Source organism: Cyprinus carpio, chromosome B17 (assembly GCF_018340385.1).
Source record: "Cyprinus carpio isolate SPL01 chromosome B17, ASM1834038v1, whole genome shotgun sequence".
Classification (NCBI taxonomy): domain Eukaryota; kingdom Metazoa; phylum Chordata; class Actinopteri; order Cypriniformes; family Cyprinidae; genus Cyprinus; species Cyprinus carpio.
This window is the reverse complement of record NC_056613.1, coordinates 13,502,411-13,521,787: the sequence shown is the minus strand read 5'-3', so window position 1 is coordinate 13,521,787 and position 19,377 is coordinate 13,502,411. Positions and strand designations below refer to the sequence as shown.

General features: G+C 36.6%; 1 protein-coding gene across 3 annotated transcripts in view; it reads right to left on the bottom strand.

Annotated features, from left to right (window-relative positions):
* ttc7b (tetratricopeptide repeat domain 7B) overlaps positions 1 to 19,377 on the bottom strand; it is a 39,599-nt gene that overhangs the window by 19,280 nt on the left and 942 nt on the right. For all 3 annotated transcript variants that reach the window (XM_042742369.1, XM_042742370.1, XM_042742371.1), the window contains exons 2-15: positions 18,434 to 18,588; positions 17,328 to 17,496; positions 12,645 to 12,778; positions 11,880 to 12,001; positions 8,885 to 8,963; positions 8,142 to 8,314; positions 6,386 to 6,449; positions 5,606 to 5,743; positions 4,226 to 4,309; positions 3,965 to 4,069; positions 3,699 to 3,816; positions 2,430 to 2,487; positions 2,279 to 2,351; positions 1,324 to 1,484 (exon numbers count right to left, since the gene is read on the bottom strand). In XM_042742369.1, coding sequence (XP_042598303.1) covers positions 1,324 to 1,484; positions 2,279 to 2,351; positions 2,430 to 2,487; positions 3,699 to 3,816; positions 3,965 to 4,069; positions 4,226 to 4,309; positions 5,606 to 5,743; positions 6,386 to 6,449; positions 8,142 to 8,314; positions 8,885 to 8,963; positions 11,880 to 12,001; positions 12,645 to 12,778; positions 17,328 to 17,496; positions 18,434 to 18,588 — 1,633 coding nt within the window. The remainder of the gene's footprint in view (positions 1 to 1,323; positions 1,485 to 2,278; positions 2,352 to 2,429; positions 2,488 to 3,698; positions 3,817 to 3,964; positions 4,070 to 4,225; positions 4,310 to 5,605; positions 5,744 to 6,385; positions 6,450 to 8,141; positions 8,315 to 8,884; positions 8,964 to 11,879; positions 12,002 to 12,644; positions 12,779 to 17,327; positions 17,497 to 18,433; positions 18,589 to 19,377) is intronic.

Sequence of the window (19,377 nt, the reverse complement as noted above, 5' to 3'; positions counted from 1 at the left end):
ATGCAGCCTTGGAGAGCATAAGAGACTACTTTCAAGAAGCTTAACTTGAAATGAGCACAGAATCAAATGTAATTTAAATGTAAATATAGAGAAAATGCACAATTAAATGTCAAATATTAACTAATATATTTAAAATCATTCAAATTATGTTTTGTATTATATTGAGTGCTGTTTTGTATATTTTGCATATGTGAATGGATGTTTGTGATGTATTTTATCTTGTCTAGTGTTGTTAATAAGTGCACACAGAATCCCTTAATAACACCTGTATTTCACACACATTTCTGCAGACAGCAGATCTGCTCACGTTGAGTGAAAGTCCCACCATCGAGAGTGCAGATGGGCATTTCTATAATCAGATATGGCAGCATGTGAAGAGATCTAGCTGGTGTGTGTGTGAAACAGATACCATATATAGAGACTGCTCTTCAACAGCTCACTGTCTTTACAGCTGTTAGACTCGAACTGAACCGAGATCGGTTAGAGTTTTAAACACGCGCTGCGGTCTCTGAAGGACACACTGATGGCACATTCTCATCAGCCACGCTTTCATCTCTGCTGTATTTGCACGCTACACTGCTAGGACGCCCACACAACCGCTGAATTAATCCTGTCGCGTGTGTCTGTGTGTGTGTGTGTGTGTGTGTGTGTGTGTGTGGAATAAGGAGGGCTGGATGTTCTGGTGCATTTCCTTTCAAGGCAATGAAGCAAAATGCATAGAAACACACACACAAACTGGACAAACACACAAAACCCTGCAGGGAAAACAGGGTGAAAAAGAGGGCCACAGGATTGGAGGGAAAAAAAAGCTGTTGTATTTTTTTTCTATGATGTAAGTGGCTGAAGCACACAGCCAGAAGGGCGACAACACACACACAAATACAGAGATGGAGGGGACTCCGATCAAATCGAATTAGAAGGGAATTTGTGTGGGGACTGCCCAGTGCTTCAAACATCGAACACACACACACACACATACTTCTAACTCGTCTAATTGAAGATGCCACCAGCTGATATGTACCCATCTATCCCAGCTGCTACAGCAAACACAAACATTCTCATTAGAGTGGGCACTGTGGCATGCCTCTAAATGTCTAAACACTGCCTGCCACTGTTTATGTGTGTGTACGTGTGTGTGAATGCTGTGCAAAAGAACACTGAATCATCTGACTGGTTCTCTGATCCAAGAATAACTCCTTGTCATTCTCTGATTGGCTGCTGACAACTATATCAACTCAGTGTAGTCAAAAAACACAGCTACATCTAACTACAAGCTCGAGAGGTTAGATAAAGTGTGACAGTGACTGTGAGTGTTAGACTCACATGAAGTTCTCGGGGTATTCGCTGAGGGCCATCTCGATGATGTTGAGAGCATCGTGGTAGTGTTTTTGAGCTGACAGCAGCAGGGCCAGCAGGTGCAGCGAATGAACATCATCGCCCTGCAGCTGTAACGCCTGTCGTACATAACCGAGAGCCTCTGGAATCTGACATATACACACACACACACAAGATGCTTTTATAAGCTGATTGTTTAAACGGACCGAGAGAGAAATGAGAAGGAAAAAGAACAGACTGACATCCGGGGAGAGAGACAGACTGAGAGGGACATAAAGGCAAAATAAAGTTCCCGTATTAAAAAGAATAGTGTGGCTAGGGTTGGGTGATAAATCAGTATTGATATTTATTGAACAAATATTTATTGATAATTAATTAATTAATTTGATACAACCAAGATATTTTTTTCATCCATACAATAAAAAAAGTTCTGTTCTGTTTTGCTTTAAATTAATTGTTATATTTGTATTTGACTGGTATATTTTAATTTGATTACATTAAAAAAAAAAGTTTTATTAGAATTCATTTCATTAGACTTCATTTTAATAAATTTTTATGAAATCATAAAACAGAACTCTGGGGAAAAAAGAAAACAAAATTTAGGGAAAATTAAAATAGGGCCCTAAATGAAAAGGCAGCTTAATATGTAGAATTTAGTAGTAAACCAGGAGAAGCTTTGATTACAATCATTCCTGAGGTCGAACAAACATGAGGAGTGCATGTTTTTCCTCATAAATGGTATAAAAAGAATATTGTGATAAATATCAATATCGAATGATATAGAAAAAATATTTTGATAATATTTTTGGCCTTATTGCCTGTCCTAGATGTGGCTTGAAGCAGATGAAATTAGCCACATGCAAATGCTTACAGGCATCATCTGAGAGTGAGATGTTTTCATTCTCACTACCTGTGTGCAAGCAGCAGATGTTGATTCTCCTACCTGTCGAGATACAGCCAGCTGCAGCGCCAGATAGAAAACAGCTAGGTGATCAGTGGGGGACAGACTCTGTGCCCTGAGAGAGACAGAAACAGTGTTTCATCAGTGTGCACAGTATGTGAGAGAGAGAAATTTAGGACAGTCTGAAAATCACCTCTGGAAAGCGCTCAGTGCTTTTTTCTGATACTCTTCTTGCATTCCTCGAAGAGATGCTGTAAAGACAGACGGCAGATGTGAGAAGATGGTAAGGACAAGATATCGCAAGATTTCAGATACCTTTATGTTAGAGAAAGGGCATCGCAGGATTATAGAGTGTATAACAGAGGGAAGACAACATATAGAGCATTACAGAGTGATCATTAAATTATATAATTGTCATTACATAGTGTGTTAAATAAAAAATGAGATAGATTATAAAGTATACATATATAAAAAGGTATAGAGCATGTTATAGAATGTAGAGAAAGCATATAAAGCTCTATAAAGGCATTGCATTGAAGTGTGTTATATAAGAGCAGAGACAAATCAATTACAGAAACGGTACAGAACAGTGTGGTTCCTCACATGGGCCATAGTATGAATAAAATTATTAAATTATATTTGTAAAAATGTATGAAAACTTGCTCTCCCCAAAATGCTCCCCATTAAAAAAAAACTGAAATAATAATTATTCCCCAGTAACTAATATTTTTATAGAAAAACATGCAGAATCTTGAATCTCACAGAATTTCAAAATGAATTGTGTTTAATTCATTTAATATATAAAAAAAGCAGAATTGTCATAATTACAGCAGAAATACCAGAGGAAGTATCTCGAGGGGGGCTTTGAATAATGCTAGACAATCAAAAAGGCTGACAACCATCCTCTTCATAAAATATGGAGGAACAAATAAAGCATTATAAAAGATTAAAAGTATCAGTAAAAAATAGTACATTTTGTTATAAAGGACAGAAGATGGGTAAAGAGTACTTTACACAATTATAATAATTATACAGAGGTACTGAGCAAATTTTAAAGGGTAAAGAAATACTATAGATATACAGAGAGGTACAGAGTGAGTGATACAGAATAGAGAGTTTATAAATAATAAATGGATTACAGAAAGGGTATAGAGTGTGTTATAGAGGACCATTATGGAGTGGTTTATTAAGTGCATTATATAAGGTAGTGAAAAAATAGCATAAAAGAATATTGGGAGGGTACAGAGTGTGCTAGATGGTAGAGAAAGGGTATACAGCACTATAAAGGAATTAGGGAGACAATGTAGACTGTTATAGAGAGGTACAGAGTGTATTACAGAAGACAAAACCAGGGTGTAAAGTATTATTATAAGGAAGGTATAGAGTGTGTTACAGAGGATACAGTAAAGATAATTTTATATAAGGGTATTGAAATGGTACGTTCTACTGCAGGTATGCTTACCATCTGTGGCTCTCAGACTGTAGACGAGACCGATAGCTAGATAGCCTTTGGCCCTGAATTCAGCCGCCTTCTCACCCATATCAATCACTATTTTAGCAAAGCGCTCACCTTCTTCCAGCTAAAACACACAAATACACACCCCATGTCATCACCATCTCACTGTTCGTGGACGGTCTATCAGTAATGGATTTACAGAGTCGTAAACAGGTCAGGGTCAGCTCTCCGGTTGAGCCTGTGCATATTTCCCATGATTCCTCTTTTATTACCCAGTGCAGGTTTCCAATACACAGCTTGACAGCCAGCAGTGGAATGGTGGGATCATCCGGCTTTAGTCTCATACACTCCTTCAGTACCTTCACTGCTCGAGCCGACTACACACACAAACACCAAGATAAGAGTCATTACTAGCAGAGTATTACTATATTATATCTATATATATATATATAACGGGGTGGCCTGATATTTCTAGGTTTTCTATTACTATGGGAACTCTGAGGTACATTGAACGCAGAAAATAGAACGCTAACCTTCCCAGCAGCCATTAGGGAAAGAGCGAGCTGGAACCAGAGATGAAACTCCTCAAAGGCAAACTTCATGGCTCTTTCGAGACACTGTGGAGAGGAGACATTAAGATAACCTCAGATAAGAACTGAGAACATTAATTATGACCCCCAACAGACACACACACACAAAGGTCAAACACAGAGCCAGGCCATGTCTCCTGCTGAAGATTACCCAGAGTGCCACAGGCATTCAGTGTGTCTCTGAGGCTTTGCAGTTAATCACACTAGCAGCTTAGCAGAGAGCAATTCATTGAACAATTAGATCTATATAACAAACAGCTATACAAACACACACACGACCCTGCAGAGGGCACACACAATAAATGTGACAGGCTCCTGTGGCCCTGTGATTGCACAACCATAAAATCCTTGAATATAAAAGGCACAGCAAAAGTTATGCTGAGTCCAACATTAGCAACAACAGCATGATCAACAGATGGAGACGGAAGAGAAAAATCTGCCAAGGTACACTAATGAAAACATCACACTACAAACCAACACACACACACACACACACACCAAAAATGCTTTTCTTTGCCTGCCTGTTCTGTCCTAAATAGGCCAGGCTTCTGAAAACAAACACTGAGGCTTGTCAGACGGGGCTATAGTATTGAAAAAAATAAAACATTAAGTATCAAGTTATTAATAATGCTGTTTAATTTGGACAAATTCGTGACATGCAGACTTGAGCGCTAATATTGAATCTGGGTTAGTTCTGAATACAAAAAAGCTGTATGATATAATATAATAACATGAAATCATATGTTTGATGGATAATTTTGAGCTAATATTGAATCTGGGTTAGTTCTGAATACAAAAATTGTGTGAGATACAACTATTTGAAAATCTGGAATCTGACGGTGCAAAAACATCAAATGAGGAGAAAATCACCTTTAAAGTTGTCCAAATTAAGTTCTTTGCAATGCATATTACTAATCAAAAATTAAGTAGGAAAAGACGATATATCCATTGACAGTAGGACAATTTTAAGCTTTTTTTTTGTGTATTGTTTTTTAGTTTATTTGCTAATGATTTTTGGCATAAAAGAAAAATCGATAATTTTGACTCATACAATGTTTTTTTGGCTATTGCTAAAAATATACCCCAGCGACTTAAGACTGGTTTTGTGGTCCAGGGTCACATATTATAAATAACTGAAGCAGTATTCTGGTACATGTCCACAAACTCGCATGCACACTGTTATAACCTCTAGACCAGACACAGACATAATGTAAAGTGCAGGTCTGGTCTTGTTACAACAGCAACCACACCAGGAGGTTTAACTCGTCCCGCTGAGAGAGGGAGTATTCCAGAATGTTCCCATGAGTGTGGGCAGGACCTCACCTCTGAGAGCATCTCATACTGTCCGCGTCGGCCGAGCGCGATGGTCAGCAGGTCGTACACCAGCGAGGCGCTCTGGAGGCTGATGATTCGGTCGTTATTGTGTTCGGGGATTCGACTCAACACGGCGTCTCTGTTAGCCTATGAAAAATACAGATATTAATACACACATTCCCCAAAACATACAGGATTACACTACACAAATTTTTGTTCAAAAGTTTTGGATTTTTTTTTTAATGCTTTTTAAATAAATCTCATTTGATCAAAAAGTAAAAAAAAAAAAAAAAGCAATATTGTGAAACATATTTATAATAAAATTAAAATAATGGTTTTCTATTTTAATATATTCCTGACGCCACAGCTGAATTTTCAGTTGCCTATACTACAGTCTTCAGTCTCACGTGATCCTTCAGAAATCTTTCTAATATGCTTATTTGTTGCTCAAGAAAAAAATCTTGTATTATTATCAAAGTTTTGTCTTTTTTTTTGGAAACAGTTAAACTATTTTTACAGGATTCTTTGATGTTTAGAAAGTTCAAACAGCATTTATTTAAAATATAAATCTTTTGTAACGTTATAAATATCTTTACTGACACTTTGATTAATTGAATGTGTCCTTGATAAATAAAATTATTAATTTTCATAAAAAAACCCGAAGTGTACTATGCAAGGGCTATCAATAACTGACACTACTAGTAACATTAGACACGTTTACATGTTCTCCTGTTCTGATGATTAAACCACAGCAGTTCAGAGGGTCCCCAGATCTTTACTGCTACTCACCATGGACTCGCTGATTAACAATAGGAGTAAGGCCTCCTCCGTGTTCTCCTGTGGACAAAACAAACTAGAAAGAGAGAGAAAGGCCGTCATGAATTTTTCCATCCATGACATCATGAATACAGTGACATGAAGCAAACTTCCAGGATTCTGATCAATTCATTTTTCCGCCCTGTTTTAATTTTCATGCTACATCATAACAATAAATAATTTTTTTTTTGAACAATATCCCTAAAACAGGCAAGAGTGGAAAATGATCAGCAAAATGTCTCTTTTTTTATATCATCTGGACTTAAGTAAAACATATTCAAATAATATTTTTGTAATATCTGATATATTTTGGATTTTATGAGTTGTATCTCTCAGGATACGTTGCCCATTTAGAGTATAAAAAAAGAAATCAATAATTCTATGATTTATTTGATGCAAACAAATATGGAATATTCAAAATATGCTGCATGTATAACATGTCTATAAGTGTTCTAAAATTGAGGCATAGACATTTTTGTTATTTTTAAATTTTTTAACTGTCTCATCTTTATCCTCAGGGGCCGGCAACTCCAACCCTTGAGGTCCACTGTCCTGCACGGTTTAGCGCCATCTCTAAACAATCATATAATGCAATTTATGCAACAAAACAATGTTTTTATGAAATCCTGAAGACTTTTGTCAGATTTTTCAGATGTGTTTGATCAGGGTTGCAGCTGAACGCTGCAGGATGGTGGCCCTCCAGGAGCAGGGTTGGACACCCCTGTTCTACCATAAAATGAGCTGTGTGAAACCCTGCAAGAAAAAAAACCTAGTTAAAAATGCAAAGATGTAGTAATGTAATATTATCTGTTTTACATGCAAATATTAACATTTGCACAATTTTTAAACTCAAAATAAATAGAAAGTGGACTGTGTAGAGGGGGCCTAGAGTCCAGGAAGGCCAATAAAGCTCTTCCCTAAGGGCCCCTGGCCCTGGAATGCGATTTCTACTGAGGGGGATCTGCTCTCCTTAAAGCGATTTATAACCCCCATACACCCCCCACCCCACTTCTCTGAGATTATTTTATTTTATCAAGGGGCTCCCCCTTGTATTTTATTGATTTCTGTGACTGCTGTGCATTTTTGGTATTTTTTTTTATCAAGGGGCTCCCCCTTGTATTTTCTGTGTATTTTCTACATCACCCCCACCCCCAATACCACTAAGGGGGAAAGCAAAACATACTAAAAAAGAATTCGCAATAATTTAATAACCAGAACTGGGGGTACAATTTACCTTGTGACACCATTCATTGTCATTATTGAGGATAATCCTTTTTTTATACCCTTATCATATTTCAAAAACACAAACAACATATGACTTAATTTTCTTTTTCAGCATCTCAAGACAATTTTCACAATTAATACTAATAGTTGTATTGCATTTTTTTGCTGAAAAAAGTTATATTAATATATGCCTACTTTCTACATTTTCTGAATGTCCAGCCCCATGGGCGGATGTGTTGGCTTTAGGTCAAACTGACAAAACGCGCACAGAAAATTCAAACTAAGTGATGTGACCCCCATACTCCAAACAACCTCAACTATGATAAAGATAACAGTATTGGAGGAAAAATATTTCCTTGTGCCTCCTACAAGAGAGGTGGTACACGTTGCCTGTTTTAGGGATATACATGAAACAGCGGTGCCAATAGCAAAAATTCCAGTGTTTTATATATATATATATATATATATATATACAGCATTTATTATTTTGAATAAGATGTGCTACTTTTCTCCTGAGTAGGTTCGTGGGCGGCGGCTGAGGGCGTAGTCCTTAGTGTGAGGGGTGTGTCTGAGAGGGTCGTCCAGGGGGGAGTGGTTAGGGGGGTCTTCTAGTGGGTTCCAGTAACTCTGTTCACACATGCCCCTCAGCAGGATCTCTGCAAGCTGCCTGGCGATAGTCTAAACACACACACACACACACACACACATAAACAAAGTTCTCAACCAGGGGCCGGGGCCCAATACATAAAATCCTTCAAATTAAGCTAAAAAAAAAAAAATTGAAGTCTTGGAAAACTTAGATATACGAGGGAATTATGAAAGTGGCATTTCTAGACATGGACACACGCATGCTCACGCGCGCGCGCACACACACACACACACACACACACACACATATACATATATATATACACACATATATATATATATGTATAGTTATATTATATTAAATATATTATGTCAAGCTCTAAAATATTTTATTTTAAATAATATAAACTGCAGAGAAATTGCTATATTTGTGAGTTAAAAATACATTTTAAAAACCTTCTCTTATAAATCACAAACAAGTCGAAAAGCAATTAATAATAATATAATATATTAAAAAAGAAGCTGTCACTATAGCAGAAGTAAATCTACAGAAATCTTCATGGAGGGATTTTGAATTTTGTCTTGGATAATGAGGGACCTTGGAGTCAAAAAGGTTGTAGACAGAGAAACAACACAAAGCCATAAACACACACAACGCACCATACGCAGGTTCTGAGTGGTTCTGGTCTCAACAGCTCGGAGAATCTCTCGGAAGCGGCCGACACCACGGGTCAAGTTACTGCAGCACCGGGAAATGGAGAGAAAACAGATCCAGTAATCACCTCGAGAGAGCTGAAAAAAACCTGATGGCTGACATCAATAAATTTCTCATTGACTCTTACACTTAAACTTTCTTACACAAACACATGGAAAACAAGCATGCACCCTCAAGACTGGTCAGTCCTCTGCCATGATTTAATGAGCTCAAGCATCAAGCAGTCAAACTAAAGCAGTTACTCATCAGTGGACAGGAAGTTATCAAGGCCTGTAGGGCACACTGATTACAGGAGTTCTGGATACAGATACACATACATGAATGCTGCACCTGTGAATGTGTTAGCACCTGTCAGCAACTGGGGTCGATATCCTCAGACTGTGATATTCCCACAGCCTTTTAACAAACTGACAGCACACACACACACACACACAATGAATGGGCACGTGTGTAAAAGAACAGAGAACATAGCTTCAGGCTGTGGAGGTGTGAAGTGTTGCAGGGATGGACGTGAATGCTGGGAGGAGCAGTACAGTAGTTGTGTTGAGAGAGACAGAAGTGTTGAAACAGGAATGAGAGCGAGCAAGACAGAGAGAAACAGAGCTAACAAATAAAATGGTCAATTCAACCATCAGTTTAAACAATCACATGGATTTAGCCAATTTTAAACCTATAAGTGTCTATTGTTTCCAAGTGCTGCACTTGCTAAAATCACAGTTTCACTGTTCACAACTGTGTGCCCTTAAACGTAAGTTAATGTGTGGAATTACTTTCATGAATCACATAATTTCCTCTATTTTTACATTTAGATTATTTTTACATTTTCATACAGTGTAATAATGTTGTCATGCCAAAATGCACTTTTTTTTGTTTACAGTGATTTGTCTTTTTGTTTTGTTTTTTGTTTTTAGACAAAAATATTGACTTTTGCTATCAGCCACATAAAAGAATTTCAGCTGTATTTTAATACCTTTAAAATTACTCTACAGAGTTCAGGCTGAGGACTGAACATTTGTTATCCTGTAGGAAATGCATGTTGTGTGATGTTTAAAGACATTGCCTTCAATCATTTATGAGTCTAACAGATACATTACCCACAATGCACCAATGCAGCGGTCATATTTCAAACAGATGCATTTCGAGCACTGACAGAAGCCCCACCTGCATCCATATGGAAGATCCCTCCCCAACCACACACTCACTGCACAAATAAATAATGATGGAGAGTCTCATACTGGCATGTGTAAGGCCCCCACACGTTTCATTCTAGTACTGCAAATCAGAAAAAAAGTGCACCTAACCGAACAGAACAGAACAGAGATGAAAAATGAATGGGACAGAAGATGGACAACTTGTCTCTTCTTTAATCTTCCCATGTCTTCCCTTTCCCTACTACAACAGTATGATCACTGAATAGATTGCTTACTATATCTGTTACTCTATCTCTCTACAATCAGCAGGTCTGTCAGAGTAAACAAAGTCAAATTTCAGCTGACTGGAGATTTGTCAACTTATGAGATTCCCGGAAAATGCATATACTGATAAAATGTGCACCTTAAGCTGCATTGGATACAGCTGGCAGTGCACTGGCAGTGTCTGCTACAGTTACACTACCATTCAAAAGTTTGGTTTCACTGAGATTTTTAAATGTTTTTGAAAGAAGTACCTTATGTAAAATTGAATGCAGCCTTCATGTTGAGAGCGTGCCCATGATGCTTTAAAGGCTGCTTACATAGGCAGCTAACTATGTTTTGGCTTCTGCTGCTACAATAAAAGCATGGCACTACTCTATATGAAGAGAGTGTAGGGATACGTACGAGTAGTCGTCAAACACACGGCTCCACGATGCAGAGGCCATGGTGCAGTGGGAGAGTGTGGCATCAGAACACACATAAATAACATGAAACGCACAGACATGCACAGGCTGAGAACTACAGAGGATCAATTAAGCATTTGGGGGAAAAAAGGCACACAGACAGACAGAGAATTAGTGGGCAGACAGAAAGCTCAGCAAATTCCTAGACCACTCGCTGAAGCACGCGTCTGAGGGAAAGAGGAGTGATGAGAAAAAACAATAGATGTTCACCAGAGGGAATGAGAAATGAATGGTGTTTCTAAAGGAAGCCTGTTTGGGCCGTCAATCATAATTGAGTGTTGTGCTACAGATAGGGCTGAATGGTATATTGAAAGTTATATATGCAACATATTTGAGATTATTTTGCTGGTGATATAAAGCTACACGTTTTGAATTTTATTTGACTATTTAATTTAGTCAAATAAAAATTTAGAATGTGAATCAATTCAAACTGTCAGCATCAATGATTTATTTCAAAATTTGAATTTAAAATAATTTTTTGGAATCACTGTTCAGAATATATCATCATTGCCATAACATTGCATTTCAAAAGTTTAGGGAAACAAAGAGTTTTTTTTTTTCTTCATATTTTTGAAAGAAGTCAAAAAGCTCATGGATCCATTTTTTTATCAAAAATACAGTAAAACCAGCAACACTTTGAAAGTTAAATACCATTTAAAATAAGATAATATGTCATTTATTCATGTCATGGCAAATCTGAATTTTCAGCAGAAATGGTTATTATATGCTGAATTGATGATTGGAAAAAATAATGATTTTTGGATGATCAAAAGTTCAAAAGCATTTATTTGAAATATAAATCTTTTGTAACATTATGAATGTCGCTTGTGATAAATTTAATGCATGCTTGCTGAATACAGTTATTCATTTCTTTTCCTGTATTATTTCTTTCATTAATCAATTTAAATCTAATTTGCAATATGGGCTGCTTGCACTAAATAATGTTTAAAAAAACATTTTAAAATCATGCAGCAGATATTGTCAAGACAAATATGGAAATATATATTTTCATCTATATCACCCAGCCCTAGTTCCTGAGAATATATAAGCACACAAATACTCACCCATTTTTAAAATGAATAACATGAGCCCTCTGAAGTCCTGTCTCCAGGAAGTAGCCAAGTTCCTGTTCCTGTGTGACCGGCCCGGGCTTTGGACTGCGGTTCTGAATGCCAGCACTGAGAGCCTGAAGACAGCACACAAGTCAATCAAATATTACTGTCAATCATAAATCACAACTCTTTCCTGGAAATTCAGACCAAATGACTTCAAAAGAAACAGAGTCAGACTGTTTACTATATTTAACCGGGGAACACTTTAGAGAGGACGGTGGTTTCTAACCTGAAGGTCAAACGTAAAACTTCAGCTTCACATAAAAAAATGCAGCATCAACACTGCAGCAGAACACAAGCTCTGCCGTTCTCCTCTCTTGCCATCATTCACTCTCTCTCTCTCTCTCTACGCTCCCTCCCTTCTCCACCAACGCTAAATCACAAGCAGTAAATACTGAACATTGTGCAGGGGAATGAATCTGGGCACTACGACTCCAACAAAGAGAATTAGTGGTGTGAAAACCATCTAAATGAAACATCTTCCTCTGCAAGAAAACGAACTTTGACCTGTAAAAAGCTTTAATTGTGATTTAAAGTTCACAGGTGGGACAGGAAGAGATTAGTCTCACGGATGGCTGACTCTCTCCAGCAGTACTGTGCAAATCTGTCCCGCTGCTAAGAAAATCAATGTATATTTTAATGTCTATGAGAACGTGAATAAAAAAATGTGAAAATAGAAGAAGAAAAAAAATGAAGTGAATGAATATTTGGAAATACCTTTTCTACCTCCTGAAGATAGAGAAGGGCGATGTCTCCAGACTTCTCATAACAAGTGATTATCTCCTGGTCTCGGTCTGCATTACGACTGGACAGGGATGGGGAGGCCATGGGCACTTTCTCCAGACAGAGACCTATGAACAAACAGCAGAGAGAAGAGATGACTTACACATGCCAAGAGCTAGAAAGCCACACAGAGTTGTCCTGGTGCTCTGCCACATTCAGAAAGATCATTTTTATAAAGATAATCTGAAGTGTGAAAAACAACCTCACTTGTTCCCTTTTAGAGCCATGTGGTATAGCAGTACAATAAAACAACCATCAGGAATTAAGTAAATTTAAAAAACAAAAACAAATATGTATTTGAAGAGTTCAGAAAACAAAAGTCTCTAAGTGCCATTTGAAATTTTCTTCTAAAATTAGCATTTTTCTCAGTGTTTATGTTTAGTTCTTTCACTTTAATGGAAATGAAACGAATCTATTGAAAATTTTAAACGGCACTTACAGGCTTTTGCATCTGAACTCTTCACACACACACACACACACACACACACACACACACACACACACACACACACATATTTTTTTATATATATCACATCAAGCATATTTGCAGTGTCCTAATCATGTGAACATGAAAAATAAAATAAAAAAGCATTAAAAGATTTTTTTTTTTTTTAAATTGTAAAAATGAAATCAATAAAAAATACTATAAATTACAAATTATGTTTCATTTATATGCACTTTGTCCAAATGAACTACAGAACCTCTCCTGACATTAATAAAAAATAAAAATAAAAATAGAAAAAACTGACATATGAATTACTGAATTGAATGACAGCACTTACATGTCCTAAGTGACCCAAGGCTGCATATCTGTTGCTTGAGGAATCGATTTAGTATTGATATGTATGTACCATATGGCTGTTATCATACCAAAGCCAAAATTCTGCCATCAATCAAACCCTATTTCTTTTTCATTTCTACTGAGCCACAGTATTCACTTGTGAAACTTTCAGAAGCACACAGCACTTCTGTCAATTCGAATTCAATTGACTAATGAAATACACTGTTATGGTTTGATCCTTTCTTTGAGGATATTATATTAATTCCTAAAAGTTCAAACTGAACACGTTACGCTTTGTTCGTATAATTTGAGTTTGTTTCCTTTGTTCTGGCTGGACAGAGGAAGTGAGACACTGAAATATACATGTGTGAGAAAATCAAAGACCTCAGACAAACCAGAAAAGCTTTAAATGTTTTAGCACGAGCTGATGTCTGTTCCACTGCCGTATCTCCTTCCCTCGTCTGGGTCAGCTGAGAGCCAAGTAATGCGGTAAAGATACAAGAATGGTTCCTTAGAGATGTCACACAATCTGTGGCCAATCTCGGTCTACTGGCTTCAGCTTCATCTTAAATCCCTCATAGCATGAGGAAAACAGGCCAGACTCAGCGCTCAGGTGGCTGGTAAACATGATGAGAGTTGTTTGTTTTGGCTACCGTTAGTATTGGGTTCTCCATGCAGATAAAGTTTTCATGACAGAATGGGAAACAGAAACTGTAGCCCTCCTAACTACATTTCAAACTGCTTCAATAATAGATAACGGCTTATAAACAGATATCACAGGATGAAGAAAACAGTCTGTTACTGAGACACAAAATGATTCCGAAATGAAAACGGAGCTGAATAATCCATCACAAGCAAGAAGGTAATGACGAGGCCCTGATTAAAAGTGCCCTGTGAAGTCTCAGTAAGACGGGAGGAGAACGAGAGTGGACTGATTGGCATAAAATATTAGTGAACCATAGTCACCTACACTATTATTTAAAAAAAATTTTTTTTAAGAAATTATTACTTCTACTTCAGTAAAGATGCATTAAATTGATAGCAAAGACTTTCACATTGTTACAAAATAAATTCTGTTGTTTCGAACTTTACATTCATCAAAGAATCCTGTACAAAATAATATGTACAAAATATTAAGCAGCTCATCCATTGGTAGTAATAAGAAATGTTTCTTCAGCACTAAATCAGCATATCATTATATATACAGTAATATTTCCTGCCCACTTTCCTATTTTAATAGCAATAATGTCATCAAAGGGAAGAAATGTACAAGCAACTCCATAAGGTTTTAAAAGTACTTTCAAATCTAATAATGTCAGCTGGTGGCGGGACTACCTGCAATAAGTTGTTTAGTGATAAAATGACTAGTTTGTCAGAAGGAGAAGAGATCAGGCCATTATTATTTTTTTTATTTCATCTGGTGCTGCAACAGCAGTGGTTCTCAAAGAGGGGAGCCTCAGCAAACTTCCAAGGGGCCACATGAGGCCTTAAAATAACTTAAAATAAGACAAAACAGGCATTAAATTAATCTGAAACTACTAACAATCGAGACATTTTCATCTATTAATTTAACCTCCTAAATAACTGTTTTTTTTTTCTTGTGAAAAACCAGGGTTCCCACTGTCTTGAAAAACCTGGATATGTGAGGCAGCCTAATTTTAAAAGTGTGATTTATAGTCCAGGAAAAGTCATGTAAATTAATAAAACCTTAAAATGCCTAGGGGATTTTACAATGAATATACATGTTACTAGTTATGCAAGGCTCTAAAATATTTTATAATGTAGAAAAAAATAAAACTTCAGGAAACCTTTGAGAAACCAGAAGTGGCCAAAGATTAAAATAAGTTTTGAAAGTACAAACATTGTTCTGAACGATGAAGAGCCTTGGGCTTAAAACAGTTGAGATCCACGGTCATATGGGCACAGAAATTACGCACTCTAGCTTTAAGGAAAAGTTCAATTCTGTGACAAAGGCATAGGGATTTTCTAAGGTCTTATTGTTCCACACCAATGCCCAAAGAGAAAAAAGGGGTAAAAAACTGAATAAGAGAGAGAGCGAGCGAGTGTACATGCTGTAAATCCCTTTACCATATATAGACCTGCTACACTGGAGCCCTAAACTTAATCTTAGAAGTTCTAAAAAAGGCACATTCACTTCTGTTTGGATACAGATAACATATTCATCAGAAATCTGTTCCTCTCGACTGCTGCATCCCTCTAAACACACACATGTCCCTTGACTCACAGGTTTAAAAGCCCGTTATACTAGCCAGCTCTAAGACAAGCCCCATTACCGTGACCGGCTCTTTAATGACCTGCATAACGGCTGCAGTAAATCTGAAGCCTCAGGACAGGCAGAGGGAGATTTTTATAATTTAGGACGAGGGTTTAATATACACAGGAGACGAGGCAGGAAGCGCCAGTGAGATGACACACACACATGTGTTTGTGTGTGGTAGCTAGAGCGTGATGGATGATTGGGGTCGAGGGAGGAAGCTGCCCCCCGTAAAAGTAGTTGTCAGTCACAGAAATGCTATGAGGCGATTGGATGAGCCACCCTGCAGTTTTTTCCCAGAGCCCCACAGTACCGCCGATCTGTCAGAACTCTGATCAAAGACCTCACGCTGCGGTCCTGGCAATCACATTCACTGTGCTCGGAATTAAAAGTGTGTGTGTTCAGAGCAGAGGATTTAGTAGCAAACACTTTTCTCTGCAGAGCCTCACATACAGTATTAAAGCAATACTGCCTCCCAAAGGACAAAATATAAATTGCAGGGATCCATGAAGCATCTCTGCACTGTTTTGACCAGATGAGCATAAAAAATGAAGCTAAAAATGGCATTAAAATTAAATCAATTAAAAATAAAATAAAAATGGCCTCTTTTTTACATTTTAAATGAAATTAAACAATATATTTTGTAATTATATAACTGTTAATATAATTAAATATGATATACACCACCCATAGATATTTGGTTGGTAAGATTTTTTAAAAAGTTTTTGAAAGAAGTCTCTTATACTCAACTAGGTCTCATTTACAGTATATGATCAAACATACACACACACACACCCACACACACACACAAACACACAAATACAAACACAAAATAATGATACTATATTTTTTCTTTTTTTTCAATAAATTCTATTTTAATATATTTCTAAATTTAACTGATTCCTGTTATGACAAAACTGAATTTTCAGCAGCCATTACTCCAGTCTTCAGTGTCACATGGTCCTTTAGAAATTATTCTATAATCATTCAATATGTTGATTTAGCAATAAAGAATCACTTGTTATTCTTGCAATAAAGAATCACTATGTTATTCTTGAAAACTGTCACAAGACATTGTTAATATTTTTGGAAACATTGATACAATTTTTTCAGTATTCTTTGATGAATGGAAAGTTAACAAAAACTAGATTTTTTTTACTGTCACTTCTCATCAATTGAATGCATCATTTCTAAGTAAGAGCATTCATTTCTTTAAAAAAGTGACTAATGTAATATATAGAATTTATACTGCATGAAAAGTAAAATCCCAGTGGTTAAAAAACACTTCACATTGCTGTATAATATATTGAATATTATCCTACTGCTGTGATTTTGTTTCTTTGCGCAGCATTTTGCTTTCAGTAAGGACACAAATTTGTACTTGATTGCAGAAACATGATGTTTCGGTTCTAGTAAGGCAAAACTTCATTACCAAAGCAAGTTACACAGTTTCACAGCGCATACATAAACAGTGTAACTGCAACAGCAGGCTCGGGTTTGTGCTTTCACAAAGACAGCATTTCTGTTATGTCATTTCTGAGTTACTACACTGATTATTTACCTTTGGTGGCATAGGCCTCAGCGATCATGGACAGTCTGTACACTGGAGCCCCTACCAGCTGCATCTCATCCAGATTCACACGACTGTACTGATTCAGTGCTTCCCTGTAATCACACTCCACATAACAAAGCTTAGCCATGATCAGACTGGCCTCCTGCATGTATTCAGGCTGGGAGAGAAAGAGAAGACACACCACTACACTATAGCATACTATAGTAAATCAAATATAGCACCACAATTTAATTTAATTTAAATACATAAAATACAGATAAACACCAATGACACTGGAAAGGCTCCAACCATGACTGGTTTAAAGTCTATTTTAGATTTACCTAGCACTGAATTATCCATAATCATGAACTTTTCATTCCACTACTAATCTGGTTGCCATTGACTCCCAAAGCTAATATTGTTGGGTATGATCAATTGCTTTTGGTTTTTCTCATTTAAAAATCTTTCAATAAAAGTCTGATAAATTATTACATTTAAATCTGGAAGGTAAGATATTATTCCAGACTAGGGGCCATTTTCACAGAATGTGTTTTTGCATTCTTTTGCACTGCTTTTCCATTGTTGTTAACATTCAGTAGACACTGACAGACGTGTTTGACAGTTGTGCTTACGTTCACGTCTTTTGCAGCGCCTTGTGCATGACACAGTGTTAAAATAATCTCTCTACACCTTGCATTTTTGCCCATTCCACTGACATGCATCTTGCACAAAAAAATGCATACTGTGTAAATCACTCCTCAGAATTCCTTTACACTTACCATTAATAATTTACTGAGCATTTTTAAATATAAAAATATATATTTTCTTTAATTTTGACGATGGATCAGATACATATATATATATATATATATATATATATATATATATATATATGTATATATAGTTTTATTCATTTTATTTCAGTTATTTTAGAAGATAATTTTAAACTAAATGAAAATGAATAATGTTGCTTTGGCAACTAGTTTAAATATATTTCATGTTTAATTTTATTTCAGTTTAACATTTCTTTTATTTCAAGAATTATTTTTTAAATGGTTTTAGTTTTAATCTTAGTTCACTGAACAGAAGTGATGATCCTGACAGTTCAGGCTTACCTTTAAGTTTCCCCGATCAAGTGCAGCCGTCAAGTGTTTCCGTACCTCCTGGAGGCGTGGCCGGGGCCCGCGGGGACTGGCCCCCTGCTTGATGGGGTTTTCCTTGAGGTACTGCTGGAGTTTGGCCTCCCCCAGCAGAAGCTCCCCGAGATCATCTACAAGAGAAGCAGAGGTTGAACTGGGCACCTGAAATTACGCAAATAAGCGTACATATAGACGGAAAGCAAATCATACACTAGGATAATTTCATCATAATGACAGTCAGCAAGCTCATGCACACACATTCAGAAATGTACCACTGAAAATGATGGCAACATTTTTATTACTGGGTGAACTATCCCTTTCATCTTTCTCTCCTGACTGAAAAAGTAATCGTGGAGAGTCACCACCTGCATGTCTGAACTGTAAAGTCAACACACAAACACATTTGCAGTGCAAGAGAGAAGTGCTGATTGTGAAAACAGCATTACATAAAGCCCAGATATAATCCAGTGTTACACCTGAACACATTCTTACAGGTCTTAACACATACACAGCTTTGAGAACAACCACATGTGGTTTCATCTGCTGCCCTACATGCACATCTTAAATCTTTCAGCATCTCATATGAGGTGAAACAATAATGCTGCTTATTAGTATGTACCTTTTAATGAACAGAGCAAAATGCAAAGATGTAAACATTAAAACATTTATAGACATTAAACCAACCTTTAGGACAGTCTTTTGTAATTGATAAACTTTACCCAGTCAAATACATCATCTTCCAGATGTTCACAAATGATACTGATGTAAAATATTATTTTTGTGAAATCTTTTTACTTAAATATTAAAAAAACAAAATCTGAAAATAAAAATAATAATGACTAAACACGTATCATTTATTAATAAATAATTATAATAGTATTAATTAGTATTATCATTAACAGACTTTTAAGTATAACTTT